At 57.4% G+C, this 16,672-nt stretch overlaps 2 protein-coding genes across 2 annotated transcripts in view; both read right to left on the reverse strand.

Moving 5' to 3' along the window:
- The window catches only part of LOC133351302 (mucin-2-like), a 29,858-nt gene extending 24,270 nt beyond the window's left edge, over window positions 1-5,588 (reverse strand). Inside the window, exons 1-5 of the mRNA XM_061566402.1 lie at window positions 5,362-5,588; window positions 4,716-4,830; window positions 4,446-4,533; window positions 1,874-1,986; window positions 1,524-1,752 (exon numbers count right to left, since the gene is read on the reverse strand). Of these exons, the coding sequence (XP_061422386.1) occupies window positions 1,524-1,752; window positions 1,874-1,986; window positions 4,446-4,533; window positions 4,716-4,763 (478 nt within the window). The 5' untranslated portion in view covers window positions 4,764-4,830; window positions 5,362-5,588. The remainder of the gene's footprint in view (window positions 1-1,523; window positions 1,753-1,873; window positions 1,987-4,445; window positions 4,534-4,715; window positions 4,831-5,361) is intronic.
- A 198-nt stretch (window positions 5,589-5,786) lies between these two features.
- LOC133351303 (uncharacterized) lies at window positions 5,787-8,238 on the reverse strand. Its single transcript, XM_061566403.1, has 5 exons — window positions 8,130-8,238; window positions 6,767-7,098; window positions 6,543-6,643; window positions 5,984-6,102; window positions 5,787-5,872 (listed from the first exon to the last, which is right to left on the reverse strand). Exons 1-5 carry the CDS (start codon window positions 8,236-8,238, stop codon window positions 5,787-5,789), a joined length of 747 nt encoding a protein of 248 aa, XP_061422387.1.
- Window positions 8,239-16,672: the final 8,434 nt, after the last annotated feature.

Genomic DNA, 16,672 nt, shown 5'->3' on the forward strand with positions numbered 1-16,672 from the left:
CGAAGGAGACAGAGTGCACGGAGGGTGACGGGGGGGGGGGGGGGGGTTCGAGAGGCAATGTTCTCTGCGTTCCGTGGGGTTTATGGCTGTGCTGTGTTTGCATAAACGCGCCCAGTAAAATGACCCCGGTAGCTACGTTTATGATGTCGTTTGACACCACGCGCAAAGTGTGCACATAACGCTGCCTCTAAATCCTAAAAGATCCATGAGACGTATCTAGCCATGGTCCTAACTCTCGCTGACCCCGTGCGAGTGTCCAACCCCGTGGGTCTAAATCTCAATGAGCCACGCGACTGTTCAACACCAAAACCCAAACAGAGTTGAGCCGCCGCTACCGCCGGGGGTCAGACTCCGAGCAAACAGTGGCAGGCGGCGGGGTGCTGCTGGCGCATTGCGTGAAGCGCTGCGGGGCTGAAGTCAGCGCAGCTCCACGCGGGGCCGGAGGGCAACGAAAATCACTGCGCACACGCCACCACCGAGCATCGGAACTCACTCCAAGCGCAGCCGTCTACCCACCACCCTCCCCCTCCTCAACCGGGGATGCGGTGATTCGGTGGTGGCTACGCTGCGCTGCGGAGGCAGCAGCGAGGGCGTGGTGTCTCGCACACGTGCTGTGAAAGCCCCTTCCCGCGGGCGTCGAAGAGAAGACGGTACAGCGAAGTGTGGACTCCGTCTGTCCCATCTGTATGATATCGAGTGTTGCCCCCTCGCACACATGGGTTTTCTTCGGGTGAACACTCATTGCTTGGCCGATTACACCTTCATATATAGAGAATCGCAGAGGGTGGCGGGGGCGTAATGTAGCGCCGGTTCATCGCGTGGCTGCTCCTGTCGTCCCACTCGTGATCGTGACCCCTCCTCCTGGCGCCTCTGAGTCGCCCTCCTTCCAGCGGCTGGATTCGGGGACCCAGTGAAGGAATTTTACGCAACGCATCGAGTCATCCTTACCACGCACGGGGCATGTGCTGTGTGTCCCGTGAGGTTGGGAATCATCTCAGTCGATGCTTCCCTGTGAGATGTCCCCCTCAGCCCCTTGTCCACCCCTTATTTCCCCTTCCCTCCGCACCCCCACTGCCCTATCTCTACAACCCCGTCCCTCAATGAGTGAGTGCGAATTTCATTCATTTCCTGACATTCACAGCCCCCCCCTCGCCACCCCTTTCCTTATCACCCCTTTCCCGATGAGTGAGTGATTCACAAGTGAGTAAATGATAGGCGAGTGAGTGATAGATCAGCGATGAATGATTGAATGAATTATGTGTGGGTGAGTGAATGGTGGATGAGTGATATTGATGAGTGATATATGAGTGAGTGATGAATGAATGTATGACTGAAAGAATTGCAGAATGAGTGATGGCCGAGTGAGTGGCCGGGTGAGTGAGTAAGTGAGTGGGTGGGTGAGTGGGTGAGTGAGTGAATGGGTGAGTGGGTGGTGGGTGAGTGGGTGAGTAAGTGAGTGGGTGGGTGAGTAAGTGAGTGGGTGGGTGAGTGGGTGGGTGAGTGGGTGGTTGAGCGGCACTCACGGCACAGCTGGGAGTTCCTCCACGCCCCCGGGCGGCCCCCCGCGAGCGCGCACTGCCGCGAGAGCTCCGCCAGGGAGTCGCAGGCGCACTCCGCGGGGGGCAGCCCCCACGTCTCCACGCACGCGCACACGTCCCGCGTGCACGCGACCACGAGCGCGTGCACGTCCACCCCGACGTCCTCGCACCCGGAGAAGGCGGGGAGCTGCGTGAACGCGCGGCAGGTGTCCACCTAGAGAGGGACGGGGGGGAGGGGTGCGGATAAGAGGGGGGCACGGGGGTCTAGGCACCGCTCCGGGGGGGGGTGCGTAGGTCACGTGCTCAAGGTGCGCCAGCTGAGCGCGGCTCCTCACGTGTCTGGAGCAGTTGAGCGCGGGGGGTCCCGGAGGCGCCGTATCCTCGGTGCAAACCGCACTGCCGTCCGCGAGCTTCTGCGCCTTTACGAAGTCGGCGACCGTGCGCATGTCTGGGACACGGGGAGCAGGCGTCAGTCAGGGGAATGGATGGGAGCACGGGACAGGGAACAGAAGATGTGAGAATGGGGGACACGAGGCATGGGACACGGGACATGGGACATTGTGCACGGGACACGGGACATGGGACACGGGACATGGGACACGGGACATTGTGCACGGGACACGGGACATGGGACACGGGACACGGTATAAGTGGCACACGTCAATCGTCGCGACCAAAGTCGCGACGCTGCGCCCATTGTCCGAGTCGCGTCGCGTTTATCAACAGAGCGAAGCAAACTCGCGCATGATCTGAGCCTCGTAAGCGAATCGCAAACTGCCAGGGCTCAACGCCGGCGCTCTACGAGGCAGAGGTGGGACAAAGTCATTGTTATGCAAGTCCAAGTCGAGTCTGAAGTCATCAAATTCATGACTCGAGTCTGACTCGAGTCCAAGTCACATGACTCGAGTCCACACCTCTGCTACGAGGTACTCGGGGGCCCGCTTGTCCACGCCGCCGTTCGTGATTAAATCGCGGCATCTTGTGGCGCGCGCCGGCAACTGCACTCCGCGCGGTCGTGCAGAGCCATTGCCCCGCGTCGCAGTGAGCTCTGTGCCGCGTGGCCAAAGACGTGAACGGACGCGGTGGGTTTAGCAGAGTTCACACCGAATGAGAGTTGTGTTCTCGTAAAGATATGAGAGGTGCTGTGTTCAGACGACGTGTAATCAGTACAATGCATCTCAGCTCGTTCTCATTCCACTGCTGGTTTAATGCCTCTCCACACACCTTCATATCGGTCACGGAATTGGGATTTTTCGTGTCAAGGGGGCGCGGGAGGACCGGTCCCGATGTCAACCACCATGGACGATCGCTGTGGCCTCAGTTGGGGTCGCGTCCTGGCGATGCACCTTCGCATCCCCTTCTTCTAACTAGGACTCCGAGGTCAAGGCTCTGCCCCTGGGCTGGCCGGGCTGTTGCCGTGCAGCCTCCAAGCTTTGGAACAACGCTTCGCCTTGGCTAACACGGCGATCAGAGTCGTTAACAAAGATGCAGTCTGTCTCGAAGACTCGCCGCTCTAAACTGGCCTCTCACCCCCTAGTCCTGGCCCTGTGCCCTGCAGGTTCCATCTCGTTCCTAGTTTCCGTACACGGGGCGCATTGCGATGTACGGATGAAACTCGCCACTTTACAAATGTACATCATTGTTATTGATGTCCGCGACAAAATAAACAAGCAGACAATCCGCCCACTCCTTCCCACGTGCGTCGCTGCACGCGAACGGCGAAGGCACCGGCTTGGCCGAGAGGCGTCGCCACCCCGCGGTGTGACGGGGGAGGTGGAGGCAAAGCCATCACCGACAAAGTGCACGCGGATGCCCGTCTCCCCGGAGACAGCTTTGGGTGGTTTATGAGCGGGAACGACCCCGAGCATCGAATAAATAGTTATCGGCGCTCCATCACACAGCTTACAACACGGTGACACAGAATGGAACGATCTAGATGGCAGGGGCGTGCTACGCGGATTGAGAAACGAGTGAGGGTACTGAGGGATCACGGAAGGGCTTTCGCCGAAGGACGGGGAGGAGTGGAGGGGCGAGGGGAATGTCGGATCAGCTCCTCATTGGTACGACTGTCGCTGCGGTGGAGAGCAACACCACGTGATCCACGCTGCGGTGGTGGAGCCAGGAGTCATTGACTGCGAATCGCCACCACGAGACGTGGGGTGTGGGGGGGGTTATTTGAGTTCTTATCGCCTCTGTTAACAGCTGCGGCCAAATAGAAACACAGAAGCTGTTACCAATGACTTCCAATGAGTACTCCAAGGTACTTCGCTATCTATAACAAGTCAGACCGTGCTTACACCACCGAGCCAGCGGTGATAATTCCACATTCATATTAAAGGGGGCGAAGTCTATCCGTAGAAACAACCGCTGTTAATTCCCCCCCCCCCCCACAAAGTGGTTCCTATTTTATCAAGCTTAGAGGGAGGGATGATGGGCTGAGTCAATGCCCAACCAGGAGTTGAACTCCCACCATTCAGGTTGCCAGCCTCTGGCCCTGCCGTGGAGCCGCCTGCCGCACGATGGGGGGGGGGGAGGGGGGGGGGCAGAGGGCGCAAGGACGACGCCAGTGGCACGGGAGGGTTAAGGTGCGTCTTCAGCAGGGAGCTGCTACACTGGGATGTTTGGCCAATTTTAGTGGACGCTTTGTAAGTGGGAAGATCCTGGAGTACCCGCAGACAACCCATCTCAACAACACCCAGTCCGCATGGCCGGGTTCATGAACCCGCTTGTGGGCACTGCCAACTCTTGACCACCTCACAGCCGAACGGGTTTGGAAGTTTCAAAACCAGCGTCTGTGATCCAACAACCCTTGCCTCCAGTTGTCTGGATTGACAGGCACGCGCATGGCCGCCATGCCCGTGGTTATAAGAGACTGCCTCGTGGCAGCTGAGGGATCACGGCGCTCACCGTCCTTGAACTCGGAGTTCACGGGGTCCTGGTTGTAGTCCCCGCACAGGCCACACATGCGCCCCTTGAACTTCTTGTCCACGGAAATCTGTGGGCGCAACACGTGGAGTGAGGTCCGAGACAGCGCCTGCCATGCTATGGCGGGTAAAGTAGCAGGAGCGGTGTGCTGAGTATGCGTGAACTATGCGCGTGGTGGTGGATATGGATGTGAATGCTGCGTGGGTGGACGGGGGGGGGGGGCTGAACGGGCCGAGCGGCGTGGGGAGGCACCGTGAGGGACTGGTCCACGCTGAGACGAAGCTCCACCACGTTGCGCATGCGCACGGTCGTGTAGGCGCCCACGCGCGTCACCTGCACGCCGGTGTCGCTGAACGGCAGGCGGACCCTGCTCGCCCACACGGGAGGGAGCGGACAGCATTGAGCTCAGCACGCAGACAGCACCCACGGGTTAACACAGAGCACAGCACGCGGCACACGTGATCACACGGGAGGGAGGAGGCGGCACGAGTTCACGTGGAGCACGATGAACGCGGTGCTAGTCAACGTTCCGACACAAGAGGCCACGCCAGAGGAGGCGCACCCCACGGACAAACACAGTCGCGTCGCGCGCCGCATCATCAGCGCACAGATCCTGTACCACGCGGGGAGGCCACGTGTGCACCAACAGGTGCGCAGGGGCGCTGAAGTACGCCCCGGTATTGATCAGCTGCACTCACGTGTGCTTCTTGTGTGTTCTCATGTCTCACGCGTGTTTAAACAGCGTGCTCGGTAGTACTTTGATGCGTTCAGGGAAGTTCAAGTTCATTCAGGTGCGCTCACACGGGTCCGGGTACGCTCAGCTAGGCTCGCTGCATGGAGGCGCGTGTGCGTGCAGGCGAGGCGTGTGCACGCGTGCTCGGGTGCGGCGTCCGCGTACCTCTCCCCGCGCGCGGTCACGTTCCCGTCGCGGGAGACGGAGAGCGCGAGGCCGTCGAGCTGCGCGCTCACGGAGCTGATCCGCCCCGCGCTGCGCCGCACCTCCACGCTGAAGCTGGAGGCGCCGTCCCCGCACTCGCGCGCCGCCACGTAGGGGCACGCGCCCGCCGCGCGCAGCGCGAAGCCGTCGAAGGTGCGCACGTGGCCCAGGCCCCACGCGCTGCACGTGCCGTCAAGGTGCACGGGCGGCGGCGGCGCCGGTGTCTGGGTCTTCTCTGCACGCGAGATTCAGCATCGCTAGTATTCGTCACCATCATCATCATCATCATCGCTTGTAATCATCATCATAGCTCCTATGTATATTGAACTTCTTACGCACCGCGTGTAGCCACCCGTGCTAATCGGAGGTGCGGATCGTCATCATCATCACGCACCTGTGCCGTTTTCCGCGTTGTCGAATATGGTCTGACTCGTCTCCTGGCTCAAGAGGAAGTTGCCCATCACGCCCGTGCCTGCACGCACACGACCCTCAGCGTCATCATCATCGCAAGCACGCGGGGCCACCTGAGTGATGGGATGTGGGAGCAGTTGTCAATGTGGGGGTCAGGGTCGGGGTCACGCACCGCTGCAGATGCCGCCCATGACCACGTGGGCGTCTTGCGCGCTGATCTGGAGCGGGTAGAGGTGCGCGAACGTGGGGAGCGAGGCAAGGGCCTGCAGCTCCTCCTCGTCCACAAGGGACCTGGGGAGCAGAGGGAGCAGGGGGGAGTATGGGGAGAAGGGGGGTCAGGGCGAGAATGGATATTAAGCGTCGTCCAACTCCCAAACAAGGGCGATACAGGAGAGAGCGATAAAGATTAGCGGAGACACCGGTGAGAGTGATGAGAGAGGAGAGGCAATGGAGAGACAAGAAAATAGAGAGAATGGGAGAGACAGGGAAAGGCAGTGGAGAGAGGATGGATAGGAGACAGCGAGACACAATGAAGTGGCAGGTGAGAAAGTAGACCACGGATAGACAAGGGTCGCCAGCAGGGAGAGACAGGGGAAATCAGAATCTTTATCAAAATCAGATCATACTATTTATCGAGACTGGAGAAATCTGATGAGCTATGACGCTCTTTTAACAGATGTCCAGGAGGAGCGAGTACCCCAGGAGAGATGGGAGTTGAGAGGGCCGCTCACCCGATGCCCACGGTGACGATGAGCACCTGGGCCTGGCTCGCCAGCTCGGAGATTCCGCTCACGCTCTCGTCCGCCGGTCCGGTCGTCATCAGCATCAACACCTGGAGACACGCGGGCGGTCACGCGGCGCACGAGACGACCCGGCCGTGCGTCCCTGTGTGCCGTGGCTCCCCCGCACTCCCCTGCGCGCCCCCCCCTCCCTCCCCGGCGCTCCCCGCACTCACCTTGGTGCGATGGACCCCGTCGTCCGGCCCGGGAGGAAACCCGGCGTGCAGGATGAAGTCGAGGGCGCCGCCCGTGTTGCGGCCGCCCCGCGCCACCTCCAGCAGGCCCAGCACGTAGCCCGCGCTGGCGGCGGAGGCGGCGTCTCCCAGGCGCAGCAGCGGCTGCGCGTCGCGGTCGAAGCGCCACAGCCCCACGCGGGACGAGTTTCCCGCGGGGGCGAGCGACTCGAGCGCGGCTCCCGCGAACGTCTTCATGGCCTCCAGGGTCACGGTGCCCGTCTCGCGGTTCGCCTCCAGCACCAGGTTCAGGTCGAGAGCGGCGTGCGTACACGCTGGGGGGGGGGGGGGGGGGGTCGCGGAGACAGTGATGAACACGTGGCATGGAGTGACCGCACAATGCGCGGTGTTCACGCGCGCGTGCACGGACACGGACGCAGGGTGTCAACAGGAGCGCGCGGAATGAAGAGCGCCACCGCCATCCACTCTGCCAGGTCCCTGTCCCGGTGGCACGATAATTAATAATTACAGCAATGTCCTTTTGCGTACAAATAAAAACTTTCACTGAGTTTCATGACTCTTTTTCCACGAGGGCCCTGCTACTGCTACATTGGGATATTTGGCTAATTCCATGAACGAGTAAGAGAGGGGTGTGGGTGTTGACACTCAAAAGCACCTGTGGATTTAAATAAATCAAACATTTTCGCTGCCAGCTCCTGGCCACCTATCAGCTCGATCCTACACCACCGACGTTCCCAATCCGTCTCAGATTCAAGTACGAGCCACAGACTGAACGAGCTTCCCGGACGAGTGGCGCTCACGAGGACGGAGCTCCTGGGCCGGGTCACGGCGGTCGCGCGCAACCCACCACCGACGTCCGAGCGAACCGCGCCTCTTCTCTTGCTCAATCTGAATGGCTGGACATTGGCAAGGGCCTGGTCCCAGATCAGCCGGCATGTGCCTCATCCCGCCCCGCGGTGGTGCACAAGCAGATCAACAGCAACAACAACAATAATCTCAACGCGTTTCTTTGGAGGCAGTGTTCGAGTCGACACCGATCGCCCCAGCGGTCGCGATGCCTCCCGGGTGTGAGGCCAATGGGGCAGGGGGCGTTGGTCGCCTAGCTGGGACGATGACCGCGCAGATGTGACAATGGTCACGCCGGTGTGATGATGATCACACCGGTGTAATCTTGATCACACCGGTGTGATATTGACCACACAGATGTGAAGATGATCACATAGGTGTGAAGGTGATCACGCAGGTGTAAAGATGCTCTCACAGGTGTGATATTGATTACGCAGGTATGAATTAGATCATCCAGGTGACCGAACAGGTGCACTCGCAGTCGCTGTTCGCCTCTCACCTGCACTCCCTGAGCCCCGCACGGCCGGCATCAGCATCATCAGCAGCGTGATCGTCAGAGGCATCTGAAGGAGCGAGGCCCGCGTGGGGCCACGGTCCCTGTGCGCCATGAGATGGGGCTACAGAACTAAACAGGGACGACCTGGGGGCAGAGGTTTTTATTCAGTTCTAGCGGTGGTCATGAAGGTAGGAGAGGTGCGGGGTTTGAGAAGGGTGGACGAAGGAGTTGGAGGGGGGTTGACAGGTGGCGGTGCTGAAGAGAAGGATGGAGGAGGAGGGGGAGGAGGGGTCGGCATGCATAATTGATCGGTGGATGAAAGCGGTAAAAGGGGTCATGCTGATTGATGATGATTGATAATGGTCGTGATGATGATGATGGGGAATCAGGTGAACAGGGAGTGGGTCATTAGGATGTTGGGTGGATATGGTGGGAGACGGGTGACGATAATGGGGGGGGGGGTCAGATGTCGGAGAGGCGAGGGTCGGGTGGGGATCTGATGATGGAGAGGAAAGGGAACGAGGGGGGGGGGGCTGGTCGGTCGGGGTGCCGTGCAGCTGTGGACTATTCCGCAAGGCAGCGTCAGGTCACCGACTCGATTTGATATTTACGCAAAAGACGGTGGTCCAGATCGCCCCCCCCCCACCTCCACCCACTGTTCCGCGTCCGGGTTTGATGGATCTAGCGACCGCGCCCATGGCCGTGAGAAAGACGCGACTCTGCGTGCGGCTGACGCGGTGAGACTGGCAGCGAGTGAGTGGCAGAGCGTGAGTGGAACAGCTGAACACGCGGCACGAACCTCCGCGCCTTGATCATCCACCACCTCCTCCTCCTCCTCGCCAACCGTGGATCGTGCGCCTTCTGTGGAATGGCGCCGGTCTCACGGACCCCCCCCACGCCTCCATGGGTGAGACATCAAAGGAAGCTCAGAGCCTTGCGATTTGACGGAACATTGACCTCACCATCGACCACATAGCAGTCAACCACCGTGAACTCTGTGTGAGTCTATGGATGATCTCTGTGTGAGGATATGAGCATGTATGGCATTACATGGGTTTATATGTGAATATAATAGTGTCTGCACGGCCCTCCATGCGAGTGCTGTATGTGAATTTCGATCTGCGTATATTGGTTTCTATGCAAGTCTATGCATCTCTGCGTGAACTCCGATAATCCAACGATGGTACTGAAACAATCCACCACTTCACATCAACTTGAAGCCATGTCCTGGCTAAGTAATGTGCACACATATAAGCTGCTATTCTCCCAGGCTCCAGTGATACGCAATAGAGAGAGAGGCACAGCGTGACTGACACCGCGGTATGGAGGAGACTGACACGCGTGACTCACACAGCGTGACTGACACCGCAGCGTGACTCACACAGCGTGACTCACACAGCGTGACTCACACAGCGTGACTGACACCGCAGCGTGATTTAACACTGACAGGGCCACGGTGCGTTTCCCGTTGAGGCGTCTCAGACCACCCCGGGCCTCTGAGGGCACCACCAGAGCAAAGCTCTCTTTGTGGCCATGTATTTATACGAGCAAGGAGGGTGAATTGCTTGACATGACACCTATTTTAGACGGGTCTCACATCATCTTGATTTGAAGCTTTCATGACTGCAGTAATCCATACTCTTTGGTTCTTTCGGTAAAGTCACGTAGGTAGAAAATCAAATAAAATAGATCACGACCTTTCGGGCGCAACACCAGCGTCCGTCGTCAGGTGGCTTGTGTTGCGCCCGAAACGTCGTGATCTATTTCATTTTCTACCTACGTGACTTTGCCGAAAGAGCCAAGGAGTAAGGGTCTCGCATCATTCACTGGAAACATCTGTCCAGGACTCCTCACGGACTGCTCGTGTCGCCAGCCGCGCGGTGACCAGGGCGAGGCTCTCGCCGCTTGGGCCGAGGCGAGGGTTGGGGCATCGCCACGTGGGAAATATTCACATGGACGCGCCGTGATCGCCACACACAACACCGCTTACTTAGGTGCGAGGGCTGTGTACGTGCCAATATGTGTGTGCTGATACGTGTGTTTTTGTTAATGTGTGTTTGTACTTGTCAATGTGTGTGTGAACGTGTGTGCAGTGTGCGTCTGTACGTATGTATGAGCAAACCCGCATTTTAACCGCGTGTGTGTTAATGCGTGGCTGTGTGTATGTAAGTGGTGGGTACGTGTGTGCGTATCGTATATGTATTGTGTGTGTATTGTCTGTATCGTGTGTGCATTGTATGTGTATCGTGTGTGTATTGTACCCGGCGACCCGGGTTCGATTCCCGCTCACGGCCAACACCGGTGACGATTATCTGAACCGGTCCTGGGGCTCCCCTAGATCGACTCAGCCTCAAATGAGTTCATGGTGGGATGTGTCAACAGCGCCACTCGTGAGACAATGGCGGCCGGACGTGATATTGGCGACTCACCCCCTCGTGTGCCGTTCCGCCCTTAATAGGTGATCCATAACAGCGCTAAACCACGAAAACCTGTGAAGGCTACACGGGGGCGCTTTGTCTTTGTGTGTGTGCGGAGGTTGGGGGAGTGGGCCCCTCCCCTCGCCTCCCACCGCCGGTTCCCATGTCAAGGTTGGCTTTGACGCGCTTATCGCTGAGGCGGAGTTTGTCTTTACACATTGTAGTGTTTACCTCGGGTCGATAAGGGCGCGATTAGGAATGAAGTCGCGCAAACAGAGGCGCGCACGTCAGCAATTACCGCATTCGCACGCGTACATTCACACCCAAAAACAAAGCTCGCCCGTACAGCCTCGAGACAGACTGCGGGGCAAGTGCCGTCAGCGAGCTCCGACGAGGAGGTGGGTGGCCAACACCACGCCCGGCCGTCAGCTACTCATTTAAGGCTGAGTCGACCTAGGGGAGGTTCAGGACCGGTCTCAGAAATTAGGTTTGAGCGGGAATCGAATTCGGGTCGCCGGGTTTGTAGTGCCCTAGCCACTGCGCCACCGCTCCCCACACACGCATACACACGCAGACTTACACACATATCCACATAGATTCTTATGTACAGAGGGGAGCGCTGTTAGCCAGCACCTCGTAAAGACCCGAAGGGCACACGAAGAGTGGTGTGGCCAGGACCTTACACGGCCGTCTTTGTCTCCCCCGACCCCCCCAATTGCCCCCCACCCCGCACAGCCCCCTCCAGGCGAGCTCTGGTTCATCACGCTCCGTGTTCCCACAATGGATCACTCTCCCAATGACAACACTTTCCGTACATGATGACAAACAAAATAATTTACGGAACGCTGCATGCAAGATTACAAACCAGCCTTGGCTGCACCAACTCAATCGCCACCACTGTGGCCGTGTCATCGATGGCCATGGAGACGACTGTGAATCATCGGCGTGACCCTTGCAAGGGACTCGTCGGTGCCCTCATCGCCGCCGTTGCTACCATGCGCCTGGGTGGAGGCGGGGGCAGGAGGAGCCCTCGCTGCGCGACGTGGCGACGCTTTGGCTCTGACGAAGGGCGGCCATAAATCGGCTGTAACTCTTTCTTCTGTTAATGATGAGACACCCATAAACACCGTAAACTATATCGTGATATTGTCCAACTAGGACACGTGTCCAACAGAGGCTATTGCCTCAGCATTGCATCGGGCAAGCCGGACTCTGCTGCCGAGACACCGATCGCCGTGTGACGGACGGGATGTGTCACGATTGGCGTCGTGTGTCTCACGGGGAACGCCAGATAGGGGAAGCATCACACGGGGCTACAGCCACAATGATTACGAAATAAATGTAGTCAAACTTTACTAATTCTGGGTCACTGAGAATGAAAATTATGCTTAAAATTGTTGATTGGCTCTAGTTTTCAAGCTATGCTACTGGGTCAGTATACACGATCATTGACTTGGGAATGGCGGATAAGTGAGTTATAAAGAGAAGGGATCTCAATTTAAACCAGAAATGGCTAAAATACATCTTTGACTGGATCTATGAATAAATCTATGACTGGGTTTGGACAGCACTTGCTTCTTGAGCAAAACAATGAATTATGCAATCTGAACCTGGTATTGCATCGTACATGATATGAATTGCATCATGCTATTCCGAGAAGTCATGGATGATGCAATCATAACTATGCTTACATCCCTCTGCTGAACAATTGCCCTATATCAGCTCTAGAAATCATACAGTGTCGTGCTCTCTTATTTGACAGTTTTTGATTTTGCAAAGGGACATATTTCTGTTTAGCCATAGTGAGCAGAGATGCCTCGTATTTGTCTGAACAAAGCAGATAACCTCTGCTATGTTTGCGGTGAAGTGACTTTTGCATCACAAAAGCGCAGTATAATCACTATGGTTAAGAAAACCTATCACCTTTATTTTGGCTGAAAAATTGGAGATCAGGACAAGATGTAGGCATATGTTGCAACACTTGTGCAACAAATCTTCGGCAATGGTTGAACAGGAAAAGGAAATCTATGCATTTTGCAGTGCCAATGATTTGGAGAGAGCCAACAGATCAAATCGGCAATTGAGACTTCTGCATTGTGCCTCCAGTTGGGAAAGGTGTGTCAAAGAAGGAAAAGTGGATTGTGCATTATCCAAACATTCCATCAGCTATACGCCCAGTACCGCATGGAGAAGGACTGCCGGTTCCTGATGCACCAGAATCATTCTCACTTGAGTCAGACGAGGAAAAGGAAGAGGATTAAACGTCTAGTCCTCAACCATCAAGGTCACATGACCAAGATTTTCGACCATCCTCTTCCTTTGAACCACTCCTCATAACACAAGGTGAAATTGAAAGACCTTGTCAGGGATTTGTAACTACCCAAGAGTAAGGCAGAGGCTGTTGGGCTCCAGACTGCAGCAGTAGAATCTCCTGGCAGGTGATGTTAGGGTTTCCATGTTTCGTGACCGTCAAAAGGATTTTGTCCCATTCTTCTTCATGGATGGTGATCTTGTAGCTTGCAACAACATCGATGGTGTGATGGCAGCCCTCAACATCGTTAATGATCCAGATGAGTGGAGACTGTTTATTGATTAATCGAAAATGAGTCTTAAAGCTGTTTTGCTGCTTAATGGCAATGTTTTACCATCAATTACAGTTGGTCATGCAGTCCATATGAAGGAAACCTATGATAACATGAAACAATTTTTGAGGTGCATAAACTATGACCAACATCAGTGGCAGCTTTGTGGTGATTTGAAGGTTGTTACTCTCTTGCTTGGTCTGCAGACTGCATACAGAAATTATTGATGTTTTCTCTGCGAATGGGATTGTCGTGCGAGAGACTCCCACTACATCAAGATCGACTGGCCACTCCGACAGTCATTGGAGCCTGGGAGGAAAAGTGTTCAGCAGCCACCACTTGTTGAATCAAGGAAGATTTGTTACCACCCTTACACATAAAGCTGGGTCTGATGGAGAACTTTGTCAAAGCCATGGACAAAACACAAGCAGCTTTCAAGTACCTCCGTGGAAAATTTCCAAGTTGAAGTGAAGCTAAGATAAAGGAACGTGTCTTTCTTAATTTGGGTCTTGATGTGCACCACCACTTGTCTTCGTCATCCTGGGTCCCGCCGCGAGAATGTCGAGTGTGGCCCCTCGTGTGGCCCCGCGGATCGCGCACTCAGCGCCCCCTAGAGGCGACTCCGCGGCGCTGCATAGGATCTTGAGACTCGGAAAGGACCCAATACACAGGATCTACAGACTTGTATCAGACCAAACTCGTGCAAAGGGGCACTGCCTTGGCGTGGCCCCAGTTTTGGACCCGGAACCCCAGACCAGTCAGCTGTGGCTCACCAGCTTGGTGAAGTATGACCGACAACAGCACGGGAAGGCCTTCATCCAGCAGTGTACTGACAAGCGGCTGTCCATTCACACGGCGCCGCCAAGTGAATGGACACACGCGCCGCGTGGTGCAGAGGGGGGGGGGCAGGATATGGGAACCCGACCCCCACCACCTCCTTAAATCCCCCCCCCCCCACTCTACACACCCCCCACCCCCATGCTCCCCACACACCCTCCCCATTCTACACCCCCCCACCCCCATGCTCCCCCCACACCCCCCCCACTCTACACCCCCCACCCCCTGCTCCCCCCACCCCCCCCACTCTACACCCCCCCACCCCCCTGCTCCCCCCACACCCCCCCACTCTACACCCCCCCACCCCCCTGCTCCCCCCACACCCCCGGGACCCCCCCCCCCAGCTGCCACGTGCCCCCCTGGAGGCGCCCGGGAGCGCGCGGCTCCCCTCGCCAAATAAAGCAGCGCGCCCCGCACATTCCTCGCCGCCTCTTGTTCGCGACGGGGGAGCAGCTGTCAAATGGGTACACGGGTACTCGGGTACACGGATACACGGGTACACGGGTGCTTGGATACATGTGTACATGGGCACGCGAGGACACGACTGAGCACACGGGTATAGGGGTACAAGAGTACACGAGTATAGTCAATGTCTATACACATCGCGTACGCACAAGTACACGGCGTGTACACAGCAAGTACACACAAAGCATGGCCGCATACATAATCCCGTTGACTTGCGCACACATGCACACGTGTACTTATACATACACGTGTGCACACACATGCACACGTGAGCTTACACACGTGGTGTAAGTGTGATGCTGGGAAATGTGAATATATATTGTTGCGTAATTATACAAACACGAATTGTTACAGTTGTACAATAGTAAAATCCCGTTCTTATTCTTAGAGAGCATGTTTTTCATATGTAACCACATGCACACACACATGCACAGCGTCACAGACTGCTGGGGCTAGAGCTGCTAGCGAGCTCATATGAAGGTGGTGGGTGGCCAGCACCACGCCCGGCCGCCTTTGTCTCCTCAGTGGCCAGGTTTACACACCGCACTAAGATCACATTTGATGCTCAATCGACCGAGGGGAGGCCCTGGACCGGTTCAGATAATCCTCACTGAACTCGGGTCGCCGATCCCTACAAGCATAAACACGCGCAGCATGCACACACACATACACACACATACAGACAGGCAAGTACACACATACACAGTTACACACACTTACACAGAGACACCCACACGCACACACACATACACATATACACATACAGACATGCAAGTACACACACACACAGTTAGTTACACACACTTACACAGAGACACCCACACGCACACATACACACACATATACACATACAGACAGGCAAGTACACACACACACAGTTACACACACTTACACAGAGACACCCACACGCACACACACATACACACACATACACACACATACAGACAGGCAAGTACACACACACTTACACACACACACTTACACAGAGACACCCACACGCACGCACACACACATACACACATACACACTTACACACACAGAGACACCCGTACGCACACACGCGTTGGGTGTCATCACCCCCCCCCCCCCCGTTGTTTTGCTCTCGACTCCCGCACGGAATCCGCGGGGTCGCGGCGCTGCTCCTGCAGCCGCCTTTACGCACTGCGCGGAGTGGGTGGCGAGTGGTGGTGGGTGGTGGTGGGTAGTGGTGGGTGATGGGTGGGTGGTGGTGGTGGGTGGCGGGTGGTGGTGGGTGGTGGTGGTGGGTGGGTGGTGGTGGTGGTGGTGGGTGGGAGGGGTTGGGAGACGTCGTCTGGAGCGGGAGGAGGGATGCTGCGCGAGGCGGTGATGTCAGCGCGCGTGATGGACGTGCGCAGCTGCGGGGACGTTTTGGGGCTCCGCTCTCCCCCCGCGGCCCCCGCGGAGCCCCAACGCCGCGCGCCGCCCGCGGCGACTCCGGCGGCCCGAAGCGAGCAGCGAGGCCCGCGGCGGCGGCGCGCGAGGAGGGCAGCACGGGGAGCGAAGGGGCCCAGAGGCCGTGACTCCGAGCGGTGGCTCACGCTGATCTGGGGGGTCCGGCTCCTCGACTCGTGGAGGGGGGGGGGTGTGTCCGGGGACTCGGGGGTTGGCGAAGCAGCGTCCCCCCCCTCTCTTCGGCGCGGGACGAGAGAGGCGCATCGGCGCCTGCCCGGGACCTTTCCTTCGGCCCGAGACTGCGGCTCGTCCAGTTGTCGACATGAGAGCGACCGTGCTGCGTGAGTCGGGACGCCGGTCCGTTTGAGAGGAGAACGCTGCCACGGGCAGAGAGAGACACGCGGGCGGTGGGGACTCCTCCGTTACCAGAGCAGAGGACATGACAGCGCCACCGCGAGAAGAACGGAGCGCGACCTCCACTCTTTATCCGGGCGGAGGTGCGTCCGTGTCGGTGAAGTGAAGACGACGACACGGAGGAGGAGGACGAGGAGGAGGACGAGGAGGAGGACGAGGAGTCGGTATCGTCAGCTGATATTGAAGAGACGAGTCGCGCAGGAATAACCAAGCGCGTTCCAAACAGGTCCCTCCGTTCACCCGCAGCGCCACGGGGTTCATTAGCACCAGAGCTTCCCCTTCCCTCACCACCTCGCTCACCACATCCTTCACCACCTCCCTCACCACCACCACCACACGCTCCAAGCAGCCGCTGAGCAGATCGCAGAAGAGTTGGGGAGAGGTGGGGGACGTGGGTGCTGCTGTGTGATTAGTGGGG

This window comes from Lethenteron reissneri, chromosome 37, assembly GCF_015708825.2.
Source record: "Lethenteron reissneri isolate LAM-NWPU_2019-01 chromosome 37, ASM1570882v1, whole genome shotgun sequence".
Classification (NCBI taxonomy): domain Eukaryota; kingdom Metazoa; phylum Chordata; class Hyperoartia; order Petromyzontiformes; family Petromyzontidae; genus Lethenteron; species Lethenteron reissneri.